The sequence below is a fragment of the Dreissena polymorpha genome, unplaced genomic scaffold (genome assembly GCF_020536995.1).
Source record: "Dreissena polymorpha isolate Duluth1 unplaced genomic scaffold, UMN_Dpol_1.0 chrUn042, whole genome shotgun sequence".
Classification (NCBI taxonomy): Eukaryota; Metazoa; Mollusca; class Bivalvia; order Myida; family Dreissenidae; genus Dreissena; species Dreissena polymorpha.
The window spans coordinates 199,467-217,912 of NW_026273356.1; the positions used below are offsets into that span (position 1 = coordinate 199,467).

An 18,446-nucleotide genomic window follows, 5' to 3' on the forward strand; every position below is an offset into this window, starting at 1 on the left:
ATGTATTGTAATTTATCTTAAGTAATCCCACTTTTTCAAACACTACGAGAAGGAACCGTGTATGACCTGAAAATACATTATGTATTTGCTTTTCACCATTATCCGCCTTCGGCCGGTCATTAAAAAAAAGACGTTCAGAAACTTGCGTTTAGACTTCGCGTCTTTATATGTAGGAAGCTGTATTGATCTTTAGAAGTCAATGATTTTAAATGATCTATTTTCACTTGATTTTTTATCGGCTTTACTGTTCACGCTTATAAGGAGTAATTCGTTACACATACTGTTAATAACTCAATGTTGAAGAAAAAACAGAGCAATATACAATGTTATAACATTTTTTCGAAAACACATACAACTTACATATATATCTGTATATGCACTATTTATTTTTTTAACCGGTTAATGTCGAGACAAATTCAGTATATTAAAGCAGAAACAATATATACGAGTTGCTACCACAAATGAAAAAAACATTCATTTCAGCCACATAGATACAGAATCAATTTATTTATCAAACACTATAGAACATAATGATTAAGCATTCACATCGACCTCACTTACTTGTTTTGATATCACATATTTACAAACACATACACACACACACCCACAGCGAGCTACTACCTCAAATATACGACGTCAGTGTATGAGGAAGCCGCATATGTACACCATTTGTGTTTTGCCGCCTAAAATATATACACTCAGTGTTTGGATGCCTTATATTTACAAAATTAAATGCATACTAGCCTAATACGTATTAAATCATTTAATTTTAGCTCAAATGATACTTGGTTTTGGTTATAACATTTAAAATACAAACTTGCAAATCAAAGGATTCGTCGCATTAAATAAAACAAAAAATACTTTAGAATGGCGATGTAAGCCGATACTTATTGTTGATGGCACGCATTGTAGATTAAGATGAACTCGAAGTCCAGTGATTTCCTGGAAAACTCTAAAACTAGTTGCACGATATAAACTGTCCTATCTCACACTTTGTAAGAGTTTCCGTTGGAAGGACAAGTCGTGTATGTCCGTCTTTGTGCGATCAGTTTGGGCAACTGAATGAAGAGTTTCTGACACACATAAAACTTGTGGCGTTTCTCACTTGAAACATAAATGCAAATAAGAACAAACTATACATATTGTTTTAAGACAGAAAGCATCGCTCTGCCTAGCTCGTCCGTATGGTTATCTATTATAAGTGTACATGTGTTAAATTCATTTCAAATGTTGTCGTCATTTGATTCAATACTGACCGACATTTTGGATTTTTATGTTGAGTCTCGACAATATATTGGTATATACAGGTATAATTCTTGTAAAATAATTCATTGAGTGCAGATACCATTCGGATTCAGACAAACATTAATTCGTTCTTCATCCACGGAGACACTGTTTTATATGTTGATTCTGTTACATGATGTGGTTTTAGATTCGAAAATTGAGTTTTCAGCAAAAAGAGCTACACATTTTATGTCGATTTTAACATGGGAGTACATTTTTTTAAACATGTGTCAAAAGTATCAGTTTATAGACTATTTAAATTGATAATTCAAAATAAATAAATATGCTGCTACGACTTGCATATTAATTAATGTGTATCATGTACTCAGCAAGCAAGCAAATCGTTATACATAAATAAAAAATGTCCCTCGTTGCTAGATGAATTTAACGCGCAGTTTTTCGCATGCAGGACGTGAGTTTGAGATATCGTTACCCATTAGTTTTCTACTTATCTATGACGTACGAAATGGTAAACTGAAAGAAAGATGCATGCTTCATGCTTAATAGTAATCATTTCCTGCGAGGCAGCTATAATTTAATGTTATAAAGTAGTAGATATTACTTTATTTTTAGTATCTAAATGTAAAGTTTTATTTTCAAACAGTACTTACGGTAGTTATGTTCACGTTGGTAAACTAATAAAGTAAATATAAGTATGCATGTTAAATACGGCTGTTGTGATATTAACGTGCAGCGACAATGACTGACAGAGCAATTGCCATGCTAATTAATTAACTACTTACACACATATTAGACGTGCATAACAATGCGGTTTTCTTGCGCACTAACGATATATTTTAGTGGACGCCGTTATGAAGATTTCACGAATGTATCAGTGCCTTAAGCGCTCTGATAACGTAAAAAAATGTTGTCAAATGCAAATAACATAAATATTAATAAATATTAATAGGTATTCAGTATCGACGAGTAAAAGTGTTTTAAGTATGTATTGAAACGCGCTTGTAAACAAAGTGATGCAAAACAGGACAAATGAATACTGGCAAGGATCAAAATCCTAGTAGAGGACGCGAAAGCAAAAACGTTTATACGAATTCGAAATAAACACTCTATGTTTTACATGAAATTTTAGTTCAAAATATCAATCAAATCGCATGAAGAACATCGAAAGCAACAAAAAAAAAATGTATGTACCATTAAAAAAATATTCGGAAACGAAACATTTGTCACAAACATTTATTAGAAAATTAGATGTTTTAAATGTTAGATGCAGTAGTTTAGTAAGGTGTTAAATGCATATTCAATACACTACTTTATTTTAATAGTTTGATGTTCAATGTGGTAGACCATCTGAATCATATTCATGCTGCATGATGATTTATATAAAATACATTCATGTTTTGCTATTTTTAACTGATGAAGACAGACTTATCAATACTTGCTTTTATAACGTGATTACATGAGTGGAGCTTTGAACACGTTTTAAATCTGTAATATATAATGCAATAAGCCGATGCGACGTTGATGTTGTATTTGTTTTGATAAAAGTAAATCGAAAAATCTATCAGACATGTGTGCGTTTCTGTTATTAAAAGGCCCTTTCAGTAAGATGATTGTATCGATAATTATAATATTTTTTTTTTGGAAGTAGTGTGACGCAGATTTATAAAACAGACCACTGCTTAAATCCCGAAGCTTTGTTATCTTGGACACATTGCTTCAGAATTCAAAGTAATTAATCCTAGAGTAACATGAACTTAATTATATGAAATTAATTCAGATTGTTTGATAAAGACGTATCAATATATTCAGTGTGCATTTTCATTGTCGAACGACTTGAAATGCGATTGAAAAGCATCTAAAAAATTAGCTGATCACAACAACGTTGAAACTTAGTGGACCCATGAAGTTAGCAGTTATACGACAAGAAAGATCTTGCGTCAATTTCAGTTCTTTTTTAAACCCTTTCGCATAATGTAATGCACGCAAAACACGTTATGTAAGTTATAGGTTTCACTGACGATGAAGCAGGGGTAGACATATATTGTAGATACGAGACAAACAATCATATGTGGCTGGGAACGAGATTTTGACCCATCTGGTCAAAAAATGACTTTTTCAGTTAAGCATATATTATGAAAGTGCTACATCTGAAAAATCAAAATCTGAAATTTGAGCATTGAATTCCTAAAATTGACGAAGTTATGTCATTTTTTGTATTGCATGTCAGAAACACTGATTTGCGCGATTTTGTACGAAATGACGTTTCAATACAACGAAATGACGTTGTAATTCTACCAGTATTAGTTCATTTTATGCTGATCAGTTTTTGTTGATAATCACTCAATTGTGTGTGTATGGTGATGACAGTCATTAACTATGACTTACATAATTAATTGTATTATTATAAAACATTAAACGCTCATTGTTGCCATGGAAACAGACACTGTTCTTTTTTCAAATTTATTGTCATTTTAAAGAATTTAAGACACAGAATAACAACACATCAACAAAATATCTTCTGGACAGATATTAAACATTACCAACATGTTTATAGTAAAATCAATGTATGAACATTTTCTGAAAATAGGGGTGTATTCAGAAATTGAACATATTGTATAGCAACGAACTTGAAACTAAAATGAAAAAAAAACCTGACATTTTGAATTTTTGTTAAGCATCTATACTGCCATACATGGTTTATTTAGCAATTGTATTTTATTCAAAGATTGATACACAATTAATTAGATTTTTTTAAATTAAGTTAACAGTTGCTATGGAAACAGTAAATTATCAATTTCATTTGTACCTGTTATCAACAATGAAATTGACCATAAACGTAGATAGAAAATAATATCAACCCATTTCATATATAGAGGTCCAAAAACATGATTTTCAAATAAAAGAAAATTACAGCAATAAGCACATCAATATTCAATGGTAAACGTCACCATAGATTAAACTTTACACAACAAAATATGTTCGTTTACTTGTAAAATATAATAGATACATAATATGAACACATATGTTTACATCACACATTTTGATGTCAATACAAACTACAACAGTTTAAGTTATCTTTGAACACATGCCAGTCATATTATACAATGTAATAATCATACTGTACAGAATATTTTATAGTGAAATCACTGAGTGAGTTGTTAATTAATTATAAATCTCAGTTCAGCTTATATATGCCCATAAACTATTTTTGATTATTGATTGCTATGTCACTTTCAATAAAAGAAACACACTATTAATAAGATATTCAGCTAATTGTCATACAAATAACAATACCATGTAAATGTCGTAGTCATGAATACTAATCAGAAAACAGTTTATCATAAGTATAATGCAAGAACAACAATTTGAGAAAATGAACAATTGTTAATAGGATAACAAGCTCTCACATTTTTTACTTTGGAATAGATGGTTTGGGACACACAATGTCTCTGGCAACTTCATTGATAAAGAACGGTGCAATTTTCTCGTAAAGATACCACTGCCTCAGATGATCTAGAGGGGGATAAACTTAACTGTTGGAAGGCAGCCTGCCTCGGGTCTTGCCTTAAGAAGATTAAATCTAACTTCCTCCGAGTCACAGAACTCTCGACAAATGAGAAACCCTGGCTCATCCGCAGTGCAACGAAAGTGGTAGTATTTTGTGATGTTTTTTAAAAGTTTGAAATAGTTTTCTAAAAATGTCTTCCAGTTCAAAAACACCACCGGTCTAGATGGATCATTTACGCGTTGCGGAATGTTATGCCCGGACCTAGAAGATGCTTTAACTGTGTAAGCAATGTCCTCCATACATTCAGCATCTGATTGGCGCCATTTTATTTTCCACACACCAAAGTGCCAATCTGGCGTGAATTTGGTATGTCCCGGTAGCATCATACTCAAGAAAACAGACTCATGCAGACCTGCAATGATATTCCAAAAAAACAGTAACAATTTTATAATCTTTTTCTTCAGGTTACAACCTCGAAAGATTCATTTCAATATGCTTTATACATTTTGTAATTGATAGAAACAGGCGACCAAAGTTCTTATCATATAGTATAACAAGAGACCCGCCTAGACAGCTCATCTATTTGTCAAAGTATGAATCAAATCTGATCATAAATAAAGAAGTTATGGCAATTTTAGTAAAATCTTTCCAAAATGAAATGGGGGGATTCTTGGGTGGGATGGTTGGACAGTCTTTCAAAAATAAAATAATACAAATAAATATTTGTTTTTTTTAAAGGATTTTTCAACATTTTTCTAAACCTAAACGCAAAGTGTTTTTGCACTTTTTCGAAACCTAAACGCAAAGTGTGACAGAATTTCAGACAGACAGACAGACGGACAGTGTGATCACTATATGCCCACCTTCGGGGGCATAAAAACAACAACTAAATAATGCAGTATATTAACAAATGTTTTTCTTATAGTAGTGCAATGTAGTTACAATTAGTTATTATTACATATTGTGAAGATATATAAAACTGATAATTACAATAACATACCTGTTCCTTCAGCGCACATCCCAAACACATGGCACTTTCTTGGTGTCGCAAAGTAGATTGGCCCCACTTGCATGGCGTGATGAGGGTAGTGTACACACTGGGCAAAATCCCATGAGTAGTGAAGTGTGGCATCTAGTGAACATGGTTCTGCACCTGTTAACAAAATGAACCAAATTGTATTAAGTGAATCAATTTATTTAGACATTTTTTATTATATATACATATTTTTATAATTGTTTACCAACATGTACAGCTAGATGCACCATATAAATGAATGTTCAACATTTAAGCTATAGCATGTTCATGGCAAAATGCATAAAATGCTGCGGTTCATCTTCCAGGACAAAGCACAAATGTACCTCATATGAGGTACCTTATTTGTATAACATATTTTTGAATAGTTAATTTACAATTTATGAACTTATAATGGAAATAAAATTTGTTTATTAAAAAATCCTCATTTTTCAAGACCTTCAGTGACATCTGTAGTACTGCACACAGCTTTACTACAAAGAACCGGGTCCTTGAAAAGTTGGCGTTGCCGGTTGGCCTTTTGAACATGACATGTATAGTCACTTAGTACATTGTGCCTTTCTTCATCTGACAGATGAGCATTGGTTTTTAATTTGCCCATGAATTTTTGACATTTTTACACACAAATCTGTCGCTGGTGTAGCTACTGCAATGTGGGTGCATAATGAATTCCATTTGTTTCTAAATGTTTTTAAAGACACAACTCTATAGTTTGCTTCCTTTGCACTCTTCATGTATAAGTCATAAATGTCAGTTACATTTTTGTCACATGGAAGAAGCAAAACTGTCTGCTTTGGACAATTAGGCAGTCGTCCGGGCAAAGGTAATGCATTTTTATTTGCATATTCTTCAATGAATTTTTTTATTCTTGTAGTATCGTCGAATGAAAGTGCATGGGCAGGTGTTGTTTTGCAATTACCATGTTCATTGACACTCAGGCCATACATGTCATAAGACTTACTCATTCTTTTCAAAGTTGACTGAGAAATTGCAAATGCAAAACAGAAAGTTTTCTTACAAATTTGCTGACCATGGAAAAAATATTTCTGAGACGGTCTCGTTCGCAACTTTTTAGATTTTTTTGTTTTCAGATGTAAAAGTACTATTTTTTCTTTGGGTACAAAGTTGGGATTTAACTACAAGTTCTTTTTTTCTTGAAGACAGTTCCTGGCATTGGGTCCTATTTTCTAGCAGATTATCAACACCAACTATTGTTGAACATGGTTTACTTCCATAAAAGACACTACACTGGCATGTTTCACGCGTGAAATTTGAAATAATTTCTGCTTCTTTTTGATCTTCTTTTCTAATGTCATTCTGTTTGTGATCCATTTGTATTTGGTCAGACTCGGATTCGCCACAATTAATGTGGTCATCATAAAGTAAGCAATCAACCTGATCACATGTATCACCATCATAATCATCAAAATGATCATCAACATCTTCAAATGAAATACTTGCATGATTTCCCAAATCTACATCACAAGTTTCAACCTGTACAAAATTGGATTGGAAAACTGTCAAGTTATCATTTGATTTTGCAAAAGATTCATGGCCAATGTGGTATAACTCATAAACTTGTGCAAGTTCATTAAAAAATACGTCATCAGTCTGTGACAATTCGTATGGAATTGTAGATTCTTGGGAATACATTTCACTAGTTTGGCTCATCATTCTTATGAAAACTTCACATAACATAAACTATCATTGTATCAAAACCAAACGACATTTTTGACAACTTCCGGGTGAAAATTCCAATTATCGCATATACTCATGAATCGAGAGCCAAACTAATTTTAACAGTGGTAATAAACACTAGACGTGGTTAAATTTATATGGGATACATCCTTTACCGACTAATTTCACATTATTTGACGGAAAAACAACAAAAAAGAAAGAAAAACTAACCTTTTTGTAAGCAGGAAGTTTATCCATTAATTGATGCAGTCACACGGTGCCGTAGTGTACGATGGGTTATAAATCAGCTATGGTTAAACTATACTAATGTTTTCGTATAAAAACCGTAACATAATCACTGATTGGGTAATTCATAGATTGTTTCGGAAAATAAATAAAAGAAATAAGATATTTATCGCAGTAAAAACGTGTGAAAATTGCGCGAAAAAGTTGTCACGACTTTGCAACGTTATTTCTCGTTAACGACGTCAGCGCCGAAAGGGTCAAAGTCTCGTTCCCAGCCACATATATTGTAGATACGAGAAATATATTGTAGATACAAGACAAACAATCATTGATATGATTGTAACTACACTTTGTTCTGTTGAATTATAATGCACAACACGTTATGTAAGTTGTAGGTTTCACTGAAGATGAAGCAGGGGTACACATATATTGTAGATACGAGACAAACAATCATTTATATGATGTAACTACACTTTGTTTTGTTGAATTATAATGCAATACACGTTATGTAAGTTATAGGTTTCACTGACGATGAAGCAGAGGTAGACATATATTGTAGATACGAGACAAAGACTCATTGATATGATTGTAACTACACTTTGTTTTGTTGAATTATAATGCACAACACGGTTAACCACTGCTGTTCTCATTTTTGCTGACCAACATTTATAACTTTTAATTCTATATTGTTTCGAACGGACTGTCATGTATTTTGCGGTAAAACTGTTCACTCTCCTTACGTAAGAAACAAGCAAATGTCGACAAGACTGTTTGCGCTTCAGGAGTTTCATTATTGCAATATATGATTTGAATCAGGTCCATTGAACGATGTCTATTAAGTAAAAATCCTTTAAAATATCACTATCAATGATTTCAAAAATGTGAAATAGCATCATACGTTTCGAAAGTGTATTACTCAAAGGACATTAAAGTATTGTGACTACACCATCTTTTATATCTATACCACATTTGGAACAATGCGACACCCATTAAGACACTCAATTAAGACTTATCGGTTTTTAAGTAAACTTACATGCGGGTTCAAGTTTATTTATATATATTCAATTATTTGAAATTCATATTCAAATGTGTGTTTTAAGAATCTCGGTTTTGGTAATGGAGGCACATGCGGCGTAATGTCTTTTTTTACTTACATGTTAGACCGTTTTAACCTTTCGACGTTTAAAGAATCAATTGAGTAACTGATACCGTGCATGTTGTGCGATAAGACATTCATTGAAACAGATTACAATAACTGTTGATAAGAAGTAAAGCATAAATCAGAGGTTTTGTTTTTGAATTAAAATATCATCACATAAACCACCACTATATAACGGGCTTTGATTCTCATCACATAAACCACCACTATATAACGGGCTTTGATTCTCATCACATATACCACCATTATATAAGGGCTTTGATAATACCATCACATAAACCACCACTATATAAAGGGCTTTGAATCTCATCACATAAACCACCACTATATAACGGGCTGTGATTCTCAACACATATACCACCATTATATAACGGGCTTTGATAATACCATCACATAAACCACCACTATATAACGGGCTTTGATTCTCATCACATATACCACCATTATATAACGGGCTTTGATAATACCATCACATAAACCACCACTATATAACGGGCTTTGATTCTCATTACATATACCACCATTATATAACGGGCTTTGATAATACCATCACATAAACCACCACTATATAACGGGCTTTGATTATTGAACGTATTATCTCTTGCATTTAAAGTTACGTAATAAACAATATTTATGAATTTAACATACTTGAGAAAACTCATATTTAAAGCGCTTCATTACTCATTAAAGGGGCCTTTTCAAGGATTGTTGCATGTTTTGAAGTTTGTCATTAAATGCTTTTTATTGATAAATGTAAACATTAAATTTTAAAGCTCCAGTAAGAAATCATAAATAAAATTTAAAAAAGGTAAAAAAGTAGCCGGCACCAGTGACCCCCGGAATCCTAAAGTACAAATGCATTAGCCAACTGAGCTATCCTGCCAAGCATACCTAATAAGCGTATTTTATACCTTATATAAGCAATCTTCGTAGTTTCACAAATTTAAACGACAACAACAGAACTCTCCAAATTATTCAATCGTTTCGCGTTGCAACGCTTTATAATTTTTAGGTTTTCAAATCGTCAAAAGATGCATATAATGGCTATATTAGACCATGGCAAATGTTCAGTAATACTGTTTCCTCACAAATATCATTACTAAACCGAAAATGTGCGAATCTGAAACAATTTTTTTTCAATTTTGTCAATTTACCGAACCGTGAAAAGATCCCTTTAATGCAATTAAGCAACTATATTTGTTGATATTTAGTTTGTTACCTGGATAATAACTGTTGAACTATGTGTTTGTATTATATTTTATGTTCGCAAATATAAATGTGTTGTTGTAAAGTTGCTTTAAGTTGAACATTTGCATTACCTAATATACTAGGGCCCTATGGTAATTATTCTTATAAAAGTGTTAAAAAGCGTTCTTCCGATTTGTTATAAAAAAACATAATCGACGGAAGAATATATTGCACTTGTACGCATGATGATGTGTTTGTTTGTTCCCATTGTGCTTACGCCTTATTAATGCCGGGCTAAGCCTTTATTTGTTAGTCAGCATTCCGCTGAAACATGACTGGAATGTATGTGCCCCGACCCGGGATCGAACCCGGGACATCTGGATTTCAACGCAAGCGCCTTATCCACTGAGCTAACGGAGTTTCTTTATCGTAAAAATGATGTCTTTTTTTTAATTTATTATTGTTTTTTTTTTTAAATTAAAGGAACACGAAAGAATAAAATGTAGAATCAAATCACTCAGAACGATTGAGTCATTCTTAGATCAATTTCATTTTGTATTATGTATTATTTTTACCAGAAAATATCATCATTAATGTTGAACATAATGCGGTGTCTGTGAAAAATTATACATACGTTATTAACACCGCTTAAATACCCTACAAACCTATTATTTATTTTGATCATACCACCGCATCGATACCTGCCTGATATAACGTTGCCTGATATATTTTTTATCATGGACTACAGGAAGTTCGTATATCAGTCATGTGTGGAGGATGGTCATATTACTCGGCACCAACTATAAAGTACTTATTTTTTTTTAAATCTAAGCAGATTCAACAAGGCAAACAATTTGATACCAAGATGTAATATATTTTAACACAAAATACAACACAGACAGAAAAAAAAACATTTGCTTACAAATATTAAGCGCGCGTGCTCATGACGTAATTATTAACACGTCAAACGACAATTCATATTATGTCCCGCTAAAACTGCAGCTTTTAAAGGCTCGGCCACACCGAGGTAACGGACGAGAAACGGACATAAAATCATGTTATCCGTTTTTGTGCATTCTTATCCGTTTTATGTCCGTTTCATATCCGGTGAATCCGCTCCTTGTACGGCGATATCCGTTGATATCCGTTCCGTCCGTTGGGAAGTTTTGAGCATGTTCAAAATTTTCCACTGGATAAAACGGACAGAGACCTCCGTTTGATGTGCGGTCTTCATGCGTTAGTTTACGGTTTGTTCGGAACTCGTGCGTTACACCTCCTGTACGTATCCGGTTTATGTCTGTTAATGTCCAGTTGTCCTGGTCCACCACCGGACAACTGCCGGACTAATACCAGACTTCCAACGGATAAACCGCACCGTTCCCAACACCTTACGCATGTTCGACAGATAATAACGGACAGCATACGTACAAAACAATTCGAGAAGTGTGGCGGAACAAAACTGTTGACATACATTTAACCGTAATTAGCATGTGGGTCGAAGTATCATTTCATTTTGGTATGCCTTGTGAGAAGGACATTTGCAATGGAGTGTCGTGCTCGCATTCCATTAGAGAGTCAAGCCACCCGCGTGTAGGCCCAGATTGTTTTTTTGGATGATAATCTGACCATGCATCGTCTTGCTCAAAAGAGAGCAAGGAGACGGAGGCAGCGCAGATGGTGGATCAGGGCATGGCTGGGCCCCGAGCGGAGGCATCAGGTCGGTCTGTATGACCAACTTATGGTCGAACTTTGACGGAAGGACTTTTTCATCAGATTTTCGCACGAGTGGGCCCAATGATAACGAAACAGCGCAACAACTACAGACTTCCAATTGAATCAGGGATGAGGCTAGCAAATGTGCTGCGGCATCTTGTGTCTTGTTCAAAATACCGTGGTATGATATTCGGCTGTAGGGTACCCCAAAACACTATTTCTCTTCTCGTGCCAAAAGTAAGTAACGCTTTATTTACTATAGTGTTAAAAATAATTTAAGTTAAAAGACTTCTGTTAGTCATTTTAATATATTTGTACACATTAATGTCTACTTCTATCATCATTGTGTATGAATTGCATTGGGTTAAGTTATTGGTATAGGATAAAAGGCAAATAGAAGACTGCGCGCACTACAAGACTAACCTCAAAAATTGTATATTACCATTAGTTCTCAATTAGAACCTCAATTCTGATATAACGAATTGAACGTTTCCTTACTCCGACGTTTATGGCAATTCGTTTCGTAATGTTCAAATAAGGATTTCAGATACGGTATATTGCATTTATTGTGCATGATATGGCATTTGATCACGATACATTTAGACATAAGGTGAAAGTTCAGTTGGACAAGCAGGAGAAAAAAAGTCATCATGCTATTAATGGAAAGTGTCAAACTTATATTCATATCCTTCTCGTTCATCTTGAGTATTTTAACTACAAAAGTAATATATAAAAAACAAATCCCGTTTTGTGTTTTGTGTTTAAGAATACGTTTATCCGCTACAATTGAATTCAAACCGAAGCAATTCTTTAAAATGATATGTAATACTGACAACCAATGATTTTAATTACCACATAGCTTATGTTATGTATGATCAATGTCATACTAGAATATATATATTAAATGTCGTAAGGCACCGTAACACTATTTGTATTTATTCAATAAATTTCAAACTTTGTAATTTGTCCATACTGATAAAACACAGGGAATGGTTCAATCATTATAAAAGAAGACTATTGTTTAAAGCAAACGCTTTAGTTTAATTATTTATAATAGCATATTGTCATTGAAAATTTTACTCATTGGGAAACTGCAGCGTTAAATACATACACAAACAATGCTCAGTTTAAACAATAATTTCCCCATACACCTAAGTCAATTCAAACCAATCACTGGAATATATAAATCACATTCTCTTGTGGGTACTTTTATATCACAGAACGCAGCAAATCATAAACGTTTGGCATGACTGGATATAATAGTTATGAGTTAAAAGAAACCATCGATTTGAACAGCCGGTTCCTGTATGGTGTGTCGCCATAAGTCCTTATGAAAATTTAACTGTTTCGATACAAAAGCGCTGTATAAGAAATCGTCCCATAATCGGAAGTGGAACTCAAGGATGAAAGACAAGGCTTGTGGATTGCATAGTATATAGATGCGTGTTGTTGAAGGACATAGTTACATGAATTACGCCTCGATCGTTTATGATTAAAGTTCTATTTTGCAAAAACAAATATAGATTAGAGGAACAAAATAATGAAGGTAACAGGGTTTTTTTGGCTTGCAATTCTTGGATAGTATAAATCATATGTTTAAATGAACTTTAATTTTGAATGTACTATTTTACTATAAATGATTATTTAATTTGTTTAGTTGATAGACACAGAAAATTGTCTTTAAATCGTGTGTAATTAATGCATGTTATTCTATTAGATACAATTTTATTTCTCTACAGTCGGGACATCGAACACAATTACAGCTAAAGAAGAAGCCAAAGAAGAAGATAGCAAATATGAGCCAAATAACAATAACTGGACGGAAGTAAACAACTATGGGTGTGTTTCTCCGCATAGCTTAGTCGTTCAAAATGAACGAGGCCATGAGCTTAACGAGGAAACGAGAAAATACAACGATGTATACAAAACAACTGCTGATACCCTCACGTCGTTTTCGGCAATCGGATCGTTTTTTGAACATATCGATACAAACTTTGCCAGCGCATTCCATAACGTGCCAGAGACAAACTTCGGCAGAGCATTCCACAACTTCGGCGGTTCCATGCAAAACATGAATCAAATAAAGTTTACCGATGTGACAAATAATAGTAATCGTCATATATATTTTAGTCTCGATGACGTACGTTATGACACCAAAGACGGATCGTTGAATGTTCAGGACCCGAGAACATCACCAATGGATTGTCCAATGTCATATAACGAAGGAATGTACGCTAACAGAACCCCAATTTACAACAAAGGAAAATTATTCCGATGTCATGAATGCGGAAAAATGTTTAAAGTAAGTGATTTGATTGTTATAGTTGAATATAAAATCAGATGCTTAATATAAATTCATGAAAACCGTTTCAATATGTTATTTAAAAAAATGCCCCATTGCTTTAAAACCATAGTATTTTGCATAAAACATACATACTGGTATATTTATTATGTTGTCGTTTTTAAATATTTAAAATACGTTCACTTTGATTAACATTAAATATATGTTAAATTATTAATTTTATCAAAACTCGTTCTAGGTGGTTAATGATCAATACAGTATTAATTGGATTGTTTAGTATTATTGTGTTATATATCAGAACTAAGATTCCGTTATTGAATAACATTATTGCTGTTGAAGCATGTAAAACAGTCTTATATTGAAATAGCTTTGATGCTGAACGTTTTTAAACAAAATACTCGTTTTACACATAACTGCATGCTTCTAGAACTATTTACTTTTAACGTCAACAAATTAATAATTTTCAGTCATCTTAAAATTTAAGAGCATTTGCAATTCTTACTGCCAATGTCTTTGGATCTTGTGGTGTTTGGGCGTCGAAATGAGTATATGTCAGGCGAACGTAGACGTAAATATTTACTGTTTTCCTTCCAAGTATGCGTTAAGTTGTCTTTATTACCAGTCTGGACCATGTCATACTTTGAGATATGTGAAACAGTAGCACAATTATTTTTTAATGAGATCTATCAATATATTTCTTAAAAGATACCTGTTTAACATCATTAAACTTTCCAACGGTTGTAGGATGTCAAATACTTACAAATCTAATAGCAACTGTAAGATGATTGAACTAAAGCGAATGGCGCCTTTGAATACATAGAACATATTGTGAAATGTAGACGTGCTACAAGTTAACATTACTACTTTTTATTCTATTTTTTGAACTAGCTCAAAATCATTCTCATAATGCAGGCCGATTTTTATAAATGTACTTTGCTCTAGAGCTAAATAATTTTATATAAGCATTTTCGCCCAATTGATTTTACTATAGGTTTATTCAAAACGTACCTTGCTTTATTTCAACACCTGTATATAGGCACTACATTTTTTTAATTTCACTCCTTGTTCATTTGTTTCAAATTTTGGATTTATACATGAATTGAATGTTTACTTTTCAAGTCAATATCCAATAAATAAAAAGGCGTAAGTAATCAAACCACTGCATCGTTTCTTTTAAATTCGTTAAGCTAAAGAGAAAACAAATAATTTGTCAAACGGGAAATTGAACCAGGGTATCCCGTAATAACCAGACACTCTAACCGAGACTCTAGAGGAACTGTTAGAAAATACCTTATTTCACTGCACAGCTGACGAAATTACTTAATTGCCTAATGAAAGTCATTTGGTACGAAGTCGTTATAATTAAATCCAATGTGTGTTTACGATGGGTTAATATTATACAATGTGAATAACAGTGTTGGGATATATTACTCGGATGAAACAGGTGAAGCTACATTTCCATATTTTTTTAAACGTCGAATGTACTCGAATTATGCGTTGTTGTGTTTAACAATGGACAGATTCAATATAAGAAAGTGTCAGTGAATTGTTCTTTAAATTTTGGAAGGAAATCCATGTTGAATTAAAAGGGTAATTTATTTGATGAATAAGTTTTCCCGTTGTCAGTCTATCAATACATGCATATCCACAAAGAATTACCTACTTACACCAAGTGCTTTACCAAGGAAACCATTTATGGTTATGATGAAATGCATATTTTATATTATGTGCAGAATTGTTACTCGTCATAAAAGCAAACAAATTTGACAATAATACAAACGATTATTGCACAGCATTGGTGAGTTAACAAAAAATAAAATAAATAAATAATTTTAATATGTTAATCCATGAAGTCAGTGTTTTGTTGTTGAAAGGGATTACAAGATGTCTTACTTATTTATGCCAAAATGTAAAACGTGTGTTAAAAGAGTTGTTTAAAGATGATGAAAATTAAAAATATCGGCGTGGATAAATACTGAATCTTTCTTAACGGAGGGACCTACACATTTGTTAGTTCTTGCAGCCATTTTTGTTATATTTCAGTGTTGAAAAAAAAGAATTGTTGTTTGAACAAAACCGTGTGTTCTTAAGCATGTAATATTTGGGAGGCTGAATGACTTTGTATTAGGTCATATAGCGATATTTTGTATCTTTATTCTGCTTTGGCTTGGACGTCTTAAGGACTATTTCGGTTAGCGTAAAAGGAAAGATCACAAATAATTGAAATAGTACAACGCAAGGTTAGATTCAAGTAACTTAATCTGTTTGTACTTTTGGTTTTAGCATTTAACGAGTACTATTTTGATTGCATCAGGAACGTGTGCAATATTAAAACGTATTACGGGATCAATATAATACTATGTTAGTGTGATTAGGATCTTGAGTTTATCCGACTCGTCTCAGAAAGACTCACATGATCTCAAACAGCCTCGCTATGAAACACTTTCTTAAACTCATTTGATAAATGCAAGTGTACACTCAAACTAATATAGTGTTATCTATAGCGCGAGGCATTGTGCAATTCAAATAGCATGCGCTTCTTGCATTAAGCGTTCGTCTACGCTGAACACGCACCTGCTGATCCACAGCGACACGAGGCCGTATCCCTGCTCCTACTGCGACAAACGGTTCCACCAGAAGTCAGACATGAAGAAACATACGTACATTCACACAGGTAGTGTATGTGATTGCTTCGTCGAAGTACTTGTATCGCTTATATTCAACAGTTAACCAGTCTTATATTTTCTCATTTAAAAATATACACTACGTCTTATTTAAATTGGTTCATGTATTTAATTAGCTTCGCTTTTTTATATTAATGATAATATATACTAAAATGTTTTATGTTGAGCACACAATATATGAGGACGTTAGTGTAATGATTGTCATCAAACGCATACTATCTGACTTCTCTATTTGACCTATTTAAGCGATCGACATTTTTAATCAATCACATATAAGTCAGCGTTTTATAACGCACCCATATTTCACTCTCGACCTGTTTACCAGTACAATATCTACTTGAATTTATTTCAGGTGAAAAACCTCATAGGTGTTCTGTATGCGACAAACGTTTCAGTCAGTCCTCCAACCTGATCACACACAGCCGGAAACACACGGGGTTCACTCCCTTTACCTGTCCTACGTGCGGCAGGGTATTCCAACGAAAACTGGACCTAACGAAACACTGCGAGAAGGCGCAATGTTTCAGTTGACAATTGGACATTTAAAACATTTCGATAAATTCTTGTGTTTGTCTTAAAATATAAATAACGTTTGCTGCCCAGAAGTTTCGATGTAAAAAATACCTATTCATCACACTTGAATTTCGACTTTTCAACGATTAAATATGCATACTTCATGCCCAAAAAGTAGCTTCAAGTATTTTACACACAAAATAAAGTTTTCAACAATCATGATGTTTCAATTTACTTAGTATGTCCGATTTTTTAATTTGATGCTTAACGATATTTGCTTACAACAGAACATATTAAACGTTTTAAATATCAATGTACTTCTGTTTATAGTTATCTTTAATTGACGCTTTGTCATCGAAACATTCACAAAGCAATAATGCAGTGTATGTGCCGCGTTTAAATAGGACAATGTTTCATTGAAATCATAAATGTATCTCAAGGATATGTTAGTTGATAAAATAATCAATGCTAGAAAGATGGTTGTCGGTTTATGTAATTTAAATTCATGCTAAACATGTTATAAAGATTGGTCGCGACGACCGATGATATCTGGACTGATGCTTATGTTTTTTTAACATTACGGCATTCACCAGAAATTTCAAAAAATCGATGAGCCCCTTGGTGCGCTTCGTCACCATTAAAACAAACCTTTGACGCAGCGTGCAGCGAAATACATTTACTATATTCAATATTTGGCTCACATTGCAAAATAGTTAAGGGTATTTAAGAAACACATGTCAGCATAATATGCGGAATACACCAAGTGTTCTAACTTTGAAAGACATCTGGTTAACATGTTCGTCTACGGGTACATATTGCAAAACATTAAGAATCAACTGCTTTAATAGTTAGATTTAAGCAATTACCTATGCAACCTTGTCATGAATAAGTGTGCTTTTGTATGGAAATTGTGCAAACTCAATGAACATTTTTGTGTATCACTATTTTATCACTATTCTTTTTTTTTATTTTATAAGGATTATTCATTTCATGTTAAACATTTCGCAACCAAGTATTCGGAAATAAAGATATCTATGCAAGTATTTAATGATAAGGATAACCACACATTTTTACAGTAGTTTATTGTTAGTAGTCGCAAAAATAACAGCAGGCGATGTTTTGTATGTACAAGTGCAAATATTTATTCTTAATTGAAACAATATTAAGTTCATGTATTT

The 18,446-nt window shown here is 33.1% G+C and overlaps 2 protein-coding genes across 3 annotated transcripts; one reads left to right on the top strand and one right to left on the bottom strand.

Moving 5' to 3' along the window:
• Nucleotides 1–3,902: 3,902 nt before the first annotated feature.
• LOC127863819 (uncharacterized) lies at nucleotides 3,903–7,947 on the bottom strand. Of its 2 annotated transcripts, none has more exons than XR_008041200.1 (3): nucleotides 7,695–7,947; nucleotides 5,754–5,906; nucleotides 3,903–5,165 (listed from the first exon to the last, which is right to left on the bottom strand). XR_008041200.1 is itself a non-coding variant. In XM_052403476.1 (3 exons), exons 1-3 carry the CDS (start codon nucleotides 6,385–6,387, stop codon nucleotides 4,759–4,761), a joined length of 723 nt encoding a protein of 240 aa, XP_052259436.1. In that variant the 5' UTR covers nucleotides 6,388–7,663; the 3' UTR covers nucleotides 3,903–4,758. The 2 variants fall into 2 exon arrangements, 1 of the variants encoding a protein (XP_052259436.1); XM_052403476.1 differs by lacking the exon at nucleotides 7,695–7,947 and adding an exon at nucleotides 6,225–7,663.
• Nucleotides 7,948–11,850: 3,903 nt separating this feature from the next.
• Nucleotides 11,851–17,286, top strand: LOC127863817 (zinc finger protein 724-like). Its single transcript, XM_052403474.1, has 4 exons — nucleotides 11,851–11,950; nucleotides 13,509–14,071; nucleotides 16,622–16,745; nucleotides 17,108–17,286. The coding sequence occupies exons 1-4, from the start codon at nucleotides 11,851–11,853 to the stop codon at nucleotides 17,284–17,286; spliced, it is 966 nt and encodes a 321-aa protein (XP_052259434.1).
• Nucleotides 17,287–18,446: the final 1,160 nt, after the last annotated feature.